Consider the following 14,665-nt stretch of genomic DNA (forward strand, 5'->3'; position numbering starts at 1 on the left):
CCGGAATGTGAATTATTTCTTGAATTGAAAAAGGAAGTTTTAGAAGCGAAATCAGTCCGGGAATCTCCATGAGAATGGATCTTTTACTAGTTAATTTTGACTTTTTGCGGTCATCAATATGTAGTATGAATGGACCCAAACGCCTATTTTTATAGCGATGCCAAAACTGACTCCGTTTGGAAGCCGATTCTAATTTACTTGCCAATTCAGATTTGAGAGCCGATTTCGATTCCGGAACCGATTCCGAATCCGGAGCCGATTCCGATTCCGGAACCGATTCCGATTCCGGAGCCGATTCCGATTCCGGAGCCGATTCCGATTCCGGAGCCGATTCCGATTCCGGAGCCGATTCCGAAGCCGATTTCGATTCCGGACCCGATTCCGGTATCAATTCTGGAGTCTATTTCAATTCTGAAGCCGATTCCGAAACCAATTTCGGAACCGATTCCGGAAACTGATTCCGTACCTACTTACCGATTCCAGAAAACAGCGGGACTAGCCGGAATCGATTCCGACAAAAATTTCATTTTTCTCATCACTAGTATATAGGCATGACATATGTCTGATCACGTGGCCGGGATGGTTTGTTTCACGAAGAAATAGAACAAACATGCATTTTATGCTAAACTCTTTAAGTAATCGCCAATTTTCCAATCATGTTTAACACGCTTTATTTGAATTCATACGTTCGTTATAGTATAACTGTTCAACGAAATATACTTGGGCTGGAATTACGGGAGCGAACGAACCTAGTGAGTAGTACTACGGAACAATCTCAATAGATTAACTGGCGCTTGCACAATACAACCAACGATGGCTGAGTGCCAAACACCTGCGATAGCATGCTGGATAAATGTAATTACAAGCTGTTGTACTTTCATTTCTTCGTATTAAAAGCCATATGGCCACACCGGCCTCATAAGATCTGTTAAAATTTTAGTAAATGGTCCATACGGGAATCGAAACATATCCTGGCCTTTGCATGAATTGTCGCGTCTACAACGCTCGATCATCTATAGAGTAGATTACGCAGCTGCTTAGGACTCTGGGCTTTCCCAGATATTTCTACCACTTGGAGAGCCACTATCTGTGTTTGTAAACTGAGGATGTTGGCATTTGATTTTATTTAATAACTGAATTAAAATTAATTTTATTAAACGATTTGATTTGAAAAATATTTGAAAATATATGACATGTTAGATATCCAGGATACACATTTTAATGTAATTTATAATAACTCCGTAAACCGCTTTGGACCTCGTTTTCTTAGGAACTATCACTGCGTCTATCTGAAGCCAATGTAACGTAGAAGAAGTATTGTATTACCTTGTTATTCATTTCCACAACTTCTGAAAAACAGGCATGAGGTCTTTTTAATTAAGTGTATATTAATTGATAATCATACAATCGTTGGATGGAATACCGTAGGGTAGATAGAGAAATAGAAGGGGAGGGGGGGGGGGGTGGTCGCTATAGTGGTTGGAAGTATTAATGCAAATCATCATAATATCTCGATTTTTACCAGTTTTATAATTTTGGATTCTAATGATTTCCTAACATCAGTAGGTACAAAGAAAATTAGTTTTTTCATTACTCTTGGACCTGGACCTCAAGTAGTCTGCGAGCCACAAACTGGAGCCTCCTGCTATATTACATACATGTTCTTCATCAAACCAACAACGGGGCATTTGTTAGAAGAAAAAAACTAAACCACTAAACACTAAACTACTAAAAAACTACTAATCGTTCCAAAATAATCATAAAATATACAGATATGTACACATGCGTTACGCGCTATGATACAGGTGCTGAGTAAGAAAACGGTCGCAAGCGAGCCATCGATGTTACTCCACGCGCGGAGTCAGGTTCCAACGGGAACTCCACTGGAAGCAGGTTCCCACGACCAGTTGTGGTGTCGTATGTTCAGACGGACCGAGGCAACATGATCATCATAAACGTGGACGACAACGTGACCGGCAAACCTGGCAGCACCGAAAACACCAGCCTAGCTAAATAGCACCGAATCCAGAAGTTAGCTTTAGTCTTAGTTTAGCAGTTCGCAAATAAAGATCCCCAGTAATATTTTTTTAAAACTTACTCTGGGCAATCGTAAACATAATTGGCGCAGTCGGCTAGGCCCAATTCACGTTCAGTGACAAGTGTTCAAGTACAGTGCAGTGAAATAACGGAAATAAATCTGTGTATCGCCCGGACTTTGCTCCATCGCCCGACCCGTGGTTGACTCGTGACGATCGCGTGAATTTCATTATTTCATAAAGTGTAAGAACAAGTGCACGAACGGTTGGTTTCAACTATTTAGAATTGGAAGAGAACATTCGAACAAAAGCTAGCGGCAAGACTCCCCAGCCAGCGTTACTGGGTAAACTAATCAACGCAGGACAATCGCTGACCCAACCCGTGGACAACGAGTGACCAAAGAAGAAAAGGAAGGACAATCGCTGACCCAATCCGTGGACAACGAGCGACGAAAGAGGAAAAGGAAGGACAAAGCAAAGGACAGGTAACGGAAAACCCTAATTCCCCGACACGTGGATAAAAAAGGTGAGTTACATCCTAAAGCATAAGTTCCCCACTCTTATAATAAAAAGGCGGTAGGCAACAAACAATTTTTATCATTGAATGCCAAAATATACCCCTTTCCCAAAAGTTCGTTCTTTGAAATTCACTAGGGACAAGAAAATTCCAGTGAAAATGGAACAAAATATACACGCATTGATTGAATCTATGCGCTTGTTAGAGGAACGCGTTAACACACTCCAAGCGGAAAACGATAGTTTACAACGCTTCCAACAACAACAACAGCCAACGACCTCGAGTCGCAGTGCTGACTATTTTCGTATCCCGGATCCAATTAGGGTCATTCCCGGATTCGACGGAAACAAAAAACAGTTAATCGGTTGGTTAACAACAGTTAAAAAAACACTAGACCTCTTCAAAAACAATGTGGCACCAGAAATATTTAGTCCGTAATTAATAAGATAGAGGGCAAAGCACGTGATACTATTTGTGTGAACGGAAACCCTACTACTTTTGATGAAGTTGCAGATATTTTGCAGAACGTTTATGGCGATCGCAACAACATCGCAACGTATCAAACACAATTGTGGAATCTAAAACAAAACGAATCTTTGAGCCTTCACTATAGAAAAACAAAAGAAATTTTGATCAATATGAAATCAGTAGCAAGACAGAATACGGTATACGCTTCACATTGGGAGGCAATTAACCTGTTTTTAGAACAAGAATGCCTCGCTGCGTTCATAAATGGTCTGAGCAAAACATATTTTGGATATGCTCAAACCGCACAACCAGAAGACTTGGAATCAGCTTACGCCTTTCTATGCAGATTCCAAAACGCCGAAAGAACTAAATCAAACACCAATAATGGGTTCGAAAAACATCCTAGTGTCGATAAAAATGTAAAAAGGGATAATAAATTTTCACAACCTAAACACCATTCAATAACATGAAACCATCTTCAGATCGTACAAAAATTGTTCCCATGGACGTCGATCAATCCTTACGGTCCAATATGAGAAACAAAATTTTCTCGCATACAGCCGAAGAAGATGACGGAAAAACAATATCAGAAGAATCCGATTCAGACGAAGAAACCGATAATGAAGAAGATGTAAATTTTCAAATTACTGCAAACTTAAACCCACCGAGTTAAACGCAATTAACGGACTACCCTTTTACACAACAAAATTAAATGACTCAAACATCAAACTTTTAGTAGACAGCGGAGCGAACAAAAACTTTTTAAATCCAGAATTAGTTCCACTAACTCAAAGAGTGAAATGCGAAACAATCACCATAAAAAATAAAAATGGTAAGTTCAAATCACAAGAATGCACATTCATAACCATTCTAGATAAAAAATTAAAATTTTACCTTTTCAAATGTCATAATTATTTTGACGGAATACTCGGATACGAATCACTCTCCGATATGGAAACACTAATTGATACAAAAAATCATAAACTTATTCTACCAGATCGTACAAGACTTAGAAATAAGAACATTAGAACCCCCTTCAATTACATTAAATGCTAATAATTCTCAAATTATAAAGCTTCCTGTTTCTCAAACAAAAGGAAACATTTTTCTTCCGAAAGACATTCAAATAAAAGATGCAATAATTCCTTCAGGCGTTTATAAAGCAAAACAAGGATATGCTAAAGTTCTTGCCAGGAATTACGGCGACAAATTAACATTTCATTGGACTAAACCAGCAAAAACATATGAATTAGACAAAATGATCGAAATAAATCATATGAGCACACACCCATATAATGACCATCCGCAAAATTACATAGCAAATCTCGAAAATTTAATTCGCACCGATCATTTAAACAAAGAAGAAAAACATAAACTTTTCGAAATTCTTAAACAAAATCTAGGCATCATCCATCAAGAAAAAGAAAAACTTTCATGCACCACCGCTATTAGACATCGAATAAAAACTAAAGACGATATACCCATTCATACAAAAACTTATAGATACCCCAATATTCATAAAGCAGAAGTGAATAGGCAAATCGAAGAAATGATTGCTGACGGTATTATCCAACATTCTATATCCCCATGGACATCCCCAATCTGGATAGTCCCTAAAAAATCAGATGCAAGTGGAAAAGAGAAATGGCGCATCGTGGTTGACTATAGAAAATTGAATGAAAAAACGATCGATGATCGATACCCTATTCCCAATATAGAAGAAATTTTGGACAAGTTAGGTAGAAGCATGTACTTCACTACACTTGATTTAAAATCCGGCTTTCATCAAATTGAAGTTGATAAAAAGGATAGACCAAAAACAGCTTTTAGCACAGAAAAAGGACACTTCGAGTTTATACGAATGCCCTTTGGCTTGAAAAACGCACCTGCTACTTTTCAACGGGCCATGAATAATATTTTAGGTGACCTTGTAGGAAGAAACTGTCTCGTATATCTAGATGATATTATTATTTTTGGTAAATCACTCCAACAACATTTGGAGAATTTGAATAAAGTGTTGAAAAAAATAATTGAATCAAATTTAAAGGTTCAATTAGACAAATGTGAATTTTTAAGAAAAGAGTGTGAATTCTTAGGACATATTGTAACTCAAGATGGCATCAAACCCAATCCAAACAAAATAGAAAAAATATTGCATTGGCCCATACCAAAAACAACAACCCACATTAAAGGCTTCTTAGGAATCCTTGGTTATTACAGAAAATTCATAAAAGATTTTTCAAAACTGACCAATCCCCTCACAAAATGTCTTAAGAAAGGTTCTAAAATAACACATAATGACGAATTTATAAATTGTTTCAACGATTGTAAACAAATGCTCACTAGTGATCCAATTTTAAAATATCCTGATTTTAGCAGAAAATTCATTTTAGAAACAGACGCAAGTGATTTCGCCCTTGGCGCTGTACTTTCACAAAAATTCGAAGATGGTAAGGAACACCCAATCGCTTACGCTTCTAGAACGCTTAATGAAACAGAGTGCAACTATTCAGCTACCGAAAAAGAGCTACTCGCCATTGTTTGGGCAACCAAGCATTTCCGACCGTACATTTTCGGAACAGTTTTTGAAATAAGAACTGACCACAAACCTCTTGTTTGGCTAAGACAGAAAAATGATTTAAATAGAAGACTTCTTCATTGGAAACTTGCCTTGGAAGAATTCGAATTTGAAATTAAGTATAAAAAAGGTACTCTTAATGGAAATGCAGATGCACTATCCCGCATAACGGAAAACCCTGCTTTAACATCCGAATTAAATGCAAATACTGCCTCTAACAATACTGACACTATGACGCAACACTCAGCAGATACTAATGATGACGAATTCATCCCAGCAACTGAAAAACCACTAAATGAATTTAGAAATCAAATAATACTAGAAGAAAATAATAATGATTCTCGAGAAGCAATTACACTTTTCGGAAATTATCATAGAATAACAATAAAAACACCCCTTTTTGGACCAGCTATGTTGATCAACATAATCAAAGAATATGCATCTCCCAAATGTGTTACCGGCATTTGTTGCAGTGAAAAAATCCTACAAAACTTACAAATTATCTACAAAAACTATTTCTCTCGCGCAAAATCGATCAAACTATTTTGGACAAAAACAATTTTAGAAGATGTAACTGATGAAACTGACCAGGATTTGATTATTGAACGACAACATAATGCAAACCATAGAGGAATTATTGAGACTAAGCTACATATTGCTAGAAAATATTATTTTCCAAACATGAAAACTAAAATTACTAAATTTATTAACATTTGCAAAATATGTCAAAAAGCTAAATATGAAAGACGCCCATATAAACAAAAATATCAAATTACTGCCACTCCTAAAAAACCTTTGGAAATCGTTCATATGGACATCTTTATAATTAGTGATAAACATTTTCTAACCCTTCGCGATAAGTTCTCAAGACTAACCATGGCGATTCCTTTACAATCAAGAAACGCTATACATATACTAAAAGCACTAACTCAATTCTTCGCTAACGTTGGAAGACCTTGTTTGCTTGTGATGGACCAAGAATGTTCGTTTAAATCCACCACAATAAAACAATTTCTTGAAGAAAATAATGTAGAATTCCATTATACAAGTGTGGGTCAATCCTCTTCTAATGGAACAATAGAAATTGTCCATAGAACAATAAGAGAATTGCACAACATAATCTCACTACGAGATTCTACAAAAAAATTATCAACTACTTCAAAAATTAATTTGGCAGTCTCAATTTACAATGATTCTATACACTCTCAAACAAACATATCCCCTAAAGAACTATTTTTCGGCTTCAAAAACGAAGATCCTATCCCTGAGGACCTTCAAGAAAGAATCAAACAAAAAGAGGAACTTTATAGAGTGTATGCCACAAAACAAAAAGAAAAAAATCCAAATACATAGAAAAATTAAACAAAACACGAGAAGAACCAGAACTATTCAAAGACAATGACACGATCTTCGAAAGGAAAAGAAATAATTTAAAACACGAAGAAAGGTATCGTGAAACGAAAGTTTTCGATAACCTAGTTACAAATATTTTAGACCGAAATGGAAGAAAAATTCACAAATTAAAAAAAAAAAGGAAACAAAAAACCTAACATACCATTTAAATTCTTTCTCATCTTTACAGAAATCACAGCTGAATATTGAATAAAAACTAAAAATGAAATTTGGAATGATTCTTTTCCTCATAATAGTTTTGACTAATTCAAAACTTATAACAGCAACAATTTACAGAGAAATTCCTAGAGAAGATAGAATAGTCGCAATAAAAATAGGAACGGCCAAAATAAAAACTGGATATCATAGAGTAATACATACAATAAATCTGGAAAAAATAGAAACTAACCTTAACTATATTCAGAATTTAGCCAATAATATTAGCCTAACCAACCATCTTAAGGACACCTTAGACTATAAAATCCTATCAGCTTATAAGAAATTAGGAAATATAAGACCTAGAAAACAAAAGAGAGGCATAATAAATGGTTTAGGAACAATTATAAAAATAATCGCAGAAATCCACATCAAGAAGATTTGAACATAATTAACAGCAACCTAGAACATTTAGAACAATCAGAAAACAAAATCATATCCAATATTAACGCTCAAGTTAGAATTAATTCCGAAATAGAAAAATCAGTGAACAAAATTACACAAACTCTTAAAAAAATCGAAAATCAAATGAATAACCAGATAAAAGTCGTAAAAACTGAAATAGAACAAGTAAATCTTATCCTGAACATTGATAAAATTGTACAACTGCTAGAAGACATAGAAGAACAGATCAGCTTTGCTCGTTCTAACATAATAAACAAAAATATTCTATCGTCAAACGAAACAGAATATATATGGCAAACATTAAAAAATCAGAAAATATTTCTAAATTTTAAAGAGGAAATTTCACAATATGTTTCATACATAGTTACAGCAATAGGTAAAAAAATATTTCTTGTAGTAAAAATACCGATAGTAGAGCGAAAAGATTATGACCTCTTACGAATAGAAACTCTAAACGTAAACAACACCCGAGTAGAGACGGATGTAAAATTTGTAGCCAAGCATAAAAACACCATTTTCAATGTTAACGAGGAGTGCACGATTTGCAACAACCCACAACCGCTAAACGACAAGTGTACCTCAATAATAATAAGAAATCATCCATCTAAATGTACCACCACCACGAGCTCCGAGCATACGATAATACGATAAATGAAACCAGGAGTCATTCTAATCGATACCACCCTTGGAGTGCCAGTCATTGATTCATGTTCAAACAGCCAAATAATAGCAGTACCCACACTAATTGAAACCGGCAATTGCACCGTAAAAATCTTAAATAGCACATTTACTGCGCATATTGATGTGTTAGACCAAGAAGACTACTTCCTACCCTTAACTGGCAGCAAAACAGAAATAACTCTAAACAAGCCAAGTATACAAGATCTGCACACAATGCATATTAGTAACATACATCAACTCCATACAATAACACTCCGCTTACGCACGCATACAATTGCAGGAGGGATATTAATTGTTGTTCTAACAGGCTTTCTTATAACTGCATTTTGCATCTACAAACACAAAACCAAACATGCAGAGAAGAAAATGTCTACCGAAGCTATTCACAACATCATCCCACTGCAAACGTCGGTAAGTCGATCGAGGACGCTCGACGTTTAAGGAGGGAGGAGATATGTACACATGCGTTACGCGCTATGATACAGGTGCTGAGTAAGAAAACGGTCGCAAGCGAGCCATCGATGTTACTCCACGCGCGGAGTCAGGTTCCAACGGGAACTCCACTGGAAGCAGGTTCCCACGACCAGGTGTGGTGTCGTATGTTCAGACGGACCGAGGCAACATGATCATCATAAACGTGGACGACAACGTGACCGGCAAACCTGGCAGCACCGAAAACACCAGCCTAGCTAAATAGCACCGAATCCAGAAGTGAGCTTTAGTCTTAGTTTAGCAGTTCGCAAATAAAGATCCCTAGTAATATTTTTTTAAAACTTACTCTGGGCAATCGTAAACATAATTATACATATATTTAGTTACATAAAGCTGATTAAAAAGTGTTCCATTACTTAAAAAGTGTTAACTTTTCATAAAAAAAAATTTATGAAACCTTTGAATTTTGTACAATCTACTCTGACGATCGTTTGATGTAAAGTGTTATTTCTTTCAATATAGCCTAATGTTTTCCCCTCAGATTTCAACCTTGTACTGGCCAAGAGAGTAACGAAAACCTTCTCGAACCAACGTAATAAAACTTTGGACCGGTGGTTGTAAAGAGCTCTTCTCGGATCAACCGGTGAGTTGAAGGTTACTACTGTCTTGTATCTTGATCATGGTGAATGCAATTCACCGGTGAGACGAAACCGAACCTCAATAGGTCTGCATCGCAACCGAAAGGAGGGGAAGACATAACATAATTCCAATTTCCAACCTTTCATTCATCAAATACACTTATAATCCGACAGGCAAAGTGCGTGCACTTTGATGAACCGAAACATAATTGTTTGTCCCCACTCTGCGGCCACGTGTATGAACGCATCGACCCAACGAGGCTGAAACTCGGCAGCGGCTGCAGTAATGTCCCTCCTACTTGGGACAGAAAAACCCCTTCCTTCTAAATATTGCTAATCCGAAAGGAGTAAAGGTAGGGGCTCAAAAGTATTATAAAAGCAGTGGTAATAGAGTTTTTGGACGTTTAGTCCACAATCGAGTCCAGAGCTGACTGTCGCTTTTACTGGTAAATCACGCTAAACGGAGTATAGATTATAATTTTTTTATTGAAACCGTTCTTTATAATGCACCGTAAAAATAGAAGCTTTAGTGGTTTGACCCTTGTTGGTTGCGCGTTGTTAGTTATCAGTAAAGTGGAAGCTTTTCCAGACGGTGCACCGGCGGATACGTGTGTAAAAAGTCGCACCAACGAGCCGAATCATGGCGCGGCACGCAGTCAAAGTCTGGCCAACCTACCTTACCAAGTGACGGCGAGCAGTAACGTGTACGGTCCCGGTACGCAGATTCAGGTCTCCATACACGGGCAGCAGGACGTATTTCGAGGATTCTTCCTGCAGGCGCGTGATGCACAAACAAACGAATGGATCGGCTCGTGGTACGAAACACCTAACACGAAAACCATCCCAGAGTGTTCGTCGGTGACGCACGCCGACAACAGGGATAAGGAGCAGGCTACCTTCGTCTGGCAGGCACCGAAAGACCGCCAAGGGCAGGTTTATTTCACGTAAGTATTGCGCCTGTCGCGACACCAAACAAGTTGCAGGTTCAAAGTGCGATTTTTCGATTTTCGAAACAACCTTTGAAAAGTGGTATAACTTGAAGCGATTTGTCGTGGGCAAAAATATACCCTTGCGAGTTGCGTGTCAGTGCAAAACGCATGCAAGCGAGTGGCGAGTGTGCAGTGGGTTGAGCGTAAATTACATTAGGATTTTCCCATGCCACCCAGTGCCAGGCTATGTAGCAAAACCACTGATGCCAAGCGGGTTGCATATGGAACGCCTTTAATGGCAGGTCAATGTAGGTCAAATGAAAAAGCGACATCAACGACGTTTTCAATCTACAGCTAAACCGGTTCCCTGCGTAGCTTATGCTTACTAAGACGTTAATACCTTCCGGTTGAAACTGTACCCTTCGAAACGGTCTATTACTATTACGCTCGGAGTATAAGGGCGTGTGATCTACATAATAAGACACTCTACAGCATCACTTATGAGCGTTAGAGACAATTGATGTTTGCCTAGCAATTATTCAACTTGTTGCACTACGTTGACGCTAGTAAATATTTTCGTTGATGCTTGACGAAAACCCGTTTCCATAACGATCATTCGCACAATATGCCTATACTGTTGTCATAGAAAACTGGTTTCTGTTTGTGGCCCATAAATCTTCAATGCATGTGGCCTATTTAGAATGCAACTTCGTCAGCACTTTGAAAACATATCTGCAATATATGCCAGTATATGTCGGTGGGTGTCGTTGCAGTGGAGTAACTCAAACGGAATCAACAGTCTTCGAATAAACAACAGTAACAGCCCGCTTTTTTATTGATGCAAAATGTTTGAATCTTTTGATTAAAAATACCAACATTCAAAGTTAGTAATGAACTCTGAAAAGATACCGGAATTGGAGTCAGTGTATCGTCAGTGCTCCTATATCGTCTGCAACAGTTTTTTCGTATTAGTTCTAGATTAGTAATCAATTTAATGTATTCTTTATGATTTTCGTTTGCTTTTTTTACAGCGGTACTATTGTAAAAAATTACGGTACTTATTGGTCGAGCATAATTGCCGCTGTACCTGCACCATTTGGGCGCCATCAATAAGAAGAGTTTGGAGAACTGCACAATTATGTTGCCAGAGCACGCTGGTTTTGTAAATATAGTACATCGTTCAGTATGTTGTCTCTCATTCATGTAGTTTGATCGTTATCCGAATTAATCATCTCTACTTGTTCGATGAAACACAATGTAATAAGTTTCGTTCCTGTCAGTGCAAAAAATTGTTAAAAGCGGTCAAACGAGGAGAGCAATTGGGAAGTATTAGAAATTATTCATACTCGTTCAGACACAGCCCATCTTTCGATTGGATACGGAGTCATTTTCGGATATCATTAGGAGTAGGACAAAATCAAATTAGGACAAATTAGGAGGATCAAAATCGGGGGTACCGAATTGTCCGGAGTAAGCTTAATGAATGAACAAAAAAATGTGGTTGTTACTGACCATAAAAAGTCTAGATCGGACTATATTTGAGGTTGACTGGGATGATGTATTTAATAATTGTGGTTATTGAAGAGTTTTGCGATTCATCCCGATACCTGTGGACATTTTAACGATTCGTCGTAAACCAATGACAGCGGCACGATGCTTGAAAATGTTGACAACTCCCGGAACCTGGACTGTGATGCTTGAACTCAGGATTGAAGGAAACTTTCTCGGATGCAAAACAATAGCATAGGCTAGGGAAGAGTTGTGTGTGTGTGTGTGGGTCGCAGGGACTGAATGAATGTTAAGTAATGATTTTATTTGGCAAACTAGTTAAAAATGCATTAATCAAATACAAATACAAACAATCAAAACGGAGACCAAAACCAAAATAATCATAACAGAGTAACTAGTTATTTTGACCAGTTACTGCAAAACATCCCCATCTGTATCTTGAACGACTTGCTTCTGTGTTCAATTAACATCGAGAAGATGAACCGTTTAGGAATAAGGATTTCTGTTAAATTTCAAAGAATGACGTTTAAAAGTTTACTTTAGACTTGGAAATGGAAAAATGGTCTGAGGGATCTATTCTCTCAAGTCTACCAAACTCGCTAGTGTCGCGACTCTTCGGTTAAATTAGTTCTTGGAAAACCTCAGCTGCTCATTCTATTATTTATTCGAAGTGTAGCTTGCAGTCCTTAAATTCACGGCATAGTCGTCACAAATAACCAGGATTTTATTGTTGTAAACTATACACCTGGAAACAGTACTGGTAATATTTAAATATAGTTAACCCTTTTCGATTTCCAACGATTTCTTGTCCATGATTCCATTATCAGATATTTCCGGTTTTTATAACCGCTTATAACAAGTTTTTAATTGAACATAAAAACAAAAAACAAAAATGACAGAAGCTTCAAACATTATGTATTAGAATATGCATGTAAAATAAAACCTGCTCTTTCATCGCTGTATTCATGTGTCTCTCTTTTTTTTTTAATTTTCCTCAATGTGTCCGTGTTTAGCAAACTTCTCCTATACCTAAGTGAATAAAATACCGGACGCGTTTAATTCATAACATATTTATGACACATCCTACTATGATCAAAACTGCTCAAACTTCACCAACCGATCCTTTATCTCGTTTGGCACATAATAATCCAGCTAGAATACTTAATATAACTTAAAGGCAATTCTGAAATCTAAAAAAAGCTGGAACCTTCACAAAAATAACTAAACTAGCAACAGTTGATCGAACGCTCAGGACATTTGCTAACATGTTTAACGAAGGTACAAGATTTGTTCATGCACTCTCAATTTAAAAGTTTAAAACTGTACCTAATCACTGAAATATTCGAAAACACGATTACAAAAAAACAATACAAACACAATCAAAAGAGCAGCACATACATGTCAACCACCCCAACCATTGTCGTTGCCTTACCACCCAGAGGCTTTCGGGTTCGTGTTCAGCTATTGACACCACAAACGACGTTCACGCACACTTGCTGAGTTGTTGAGAAAATTATGACTTTACATGAAAGGAAACCCCCTTTTTGCCATTCATCGGCGCGGACGAATAATGACTAACCCGGCAAAAAGCACACATGACGTGTGGAGCCATCCAGGCGGTACGCGCTCAGAAGGAAAACTTTAAACGCATACATGATGACTGGTAACTCGAATCAGCAGCTAACGCTAGGTACCCAAGCATGGGTCAGAGGATACACACCACATTACATCGTTGCTAAACAATCCAAAATCACCAGGTCTGGTGCGTGGAACTGGGGAAAGTCGATTTGATTTTAAAACGTTTGCACCTTCGTTCGTGCTGTGTGAGTGTCGAACAACTTCTGAGTGGTACCATCGCCATTGGCCACCGAAAGCCTAGAGTTGGTGAACGCATGCGCGTTCTTAGCCGTTCCGTGTGCCGCCCGTTCGGTTGCTACAGCGCTGCAGTATTTTTACTGCGAAGGATTCGGAAAACGGCGCCTTTGACCGCTCGATGTCAGGATTGTTCATTCAGTCGGGCTTACTGTTTCCATCGCTCATGTAGTCGACGTAACCACCGCGGTAAGTTGTCATAATGAGGATGTGGTTTACCGCAGCAAAATAGAGGGTGAGAGTTTTTTTTTGCAAAAAGTTAGTTGTGTATTGAAATGTGGAACAAAGAAGTTGTGTCAGTGGTCGTGCAAATATAAAAAAAATATCACATTTGTGTTACTGCAGTGAAGAAAAGCGGCTCGTGAGAAGATGGGAAATTCGATGACCTGTGTTGATATATGCTAACAATAAAGTGGTACAAAATGTTCTGAGTGTTGGATGAGTTTAAATCTATTAGTATCTGAACTACTGTGGGGATTTGCAGACGAAAAGCTCGCGACTGTAACAACATCATAGAACAGTATAGTACCGTGTGTACACAATTCACTATCTGCTCAAACAACGTCGGCAAAGTGACATGATCGAGAACATTTTTTTTCGTCAATAGTGACGCATAAAGGAGTAAAACAGGATTACTTTAAAGTGACGAAGCAATCAACGATAATGTGAATCACAGAGTGCAAGTAAATCGCGGAAGAAAGCGTGTTTAGGGTAGTTCTTTTTGCCCTTATTTTGCTGCAGTGATTAAACTCTGCAGATGTGAAAATGTTCGACGTGTGTTCTTTCGTAGCCCACTACTCCAATCCGCTCTTCGGGAAAGATACTTGACTGCGAGTGCGTCCTGTTAATGGTATTCATAGTTGAAGGAGCTTAGGTCACATGGATTGCGGCTTTTGGTGTATGGTATATTGTAAGCACAGTTCCAATAGCAAAAAAACTGTCCCAACGTTCTACAAATTGGCGCACGGTGGGAACCAAAAAACAAAGTTTTG

General features: G+C 37.9%; 1 protein-coding gene across 1 annotated transcript; it reads left to right on the plus strand.

Annotated features, from left to right (window-relative positions):
- Window positions 1-9,564: 9,564 nt before the first annotated feature.
- On the plus strand, window positions 9,565-13,072 carry LOC121590712 (putative defense protein 3). The gene is made up of 2 exons (XM_041910616.1): window positions 9,565-10,307; window positions 11,324-13,072. The coding sequence occupies exons 1-2, from the start codon at window positions 9,868-9,870 to the stop codon at window positions 11,403-11,405; spliced, it is 522 nt and encodes a 173-aa protein (XP_041766550.1). The 5' UTR covers window positions 9,565-9,867; the 3' UTR covers window positions 11,406-13,072.
- The last annotated feature ends 1,593 nt before the right edge of the window (window positions 13,073-14,665 follow it).

The sequence above is a fragment of the Anopheles merus genome, chromosome 2R (assembly GCF_017562075.2).
Source record: "Anopheles merus strain MAF chromosome 2R, AmerM5.1, whole genome shotgun sequence".
Classification (NCBI taxonomy): Eukaryota; Metazoa; Arthropoda; class Insecta; order Diptera; family Culicidae; genus Anopheles; species Anopheles merus.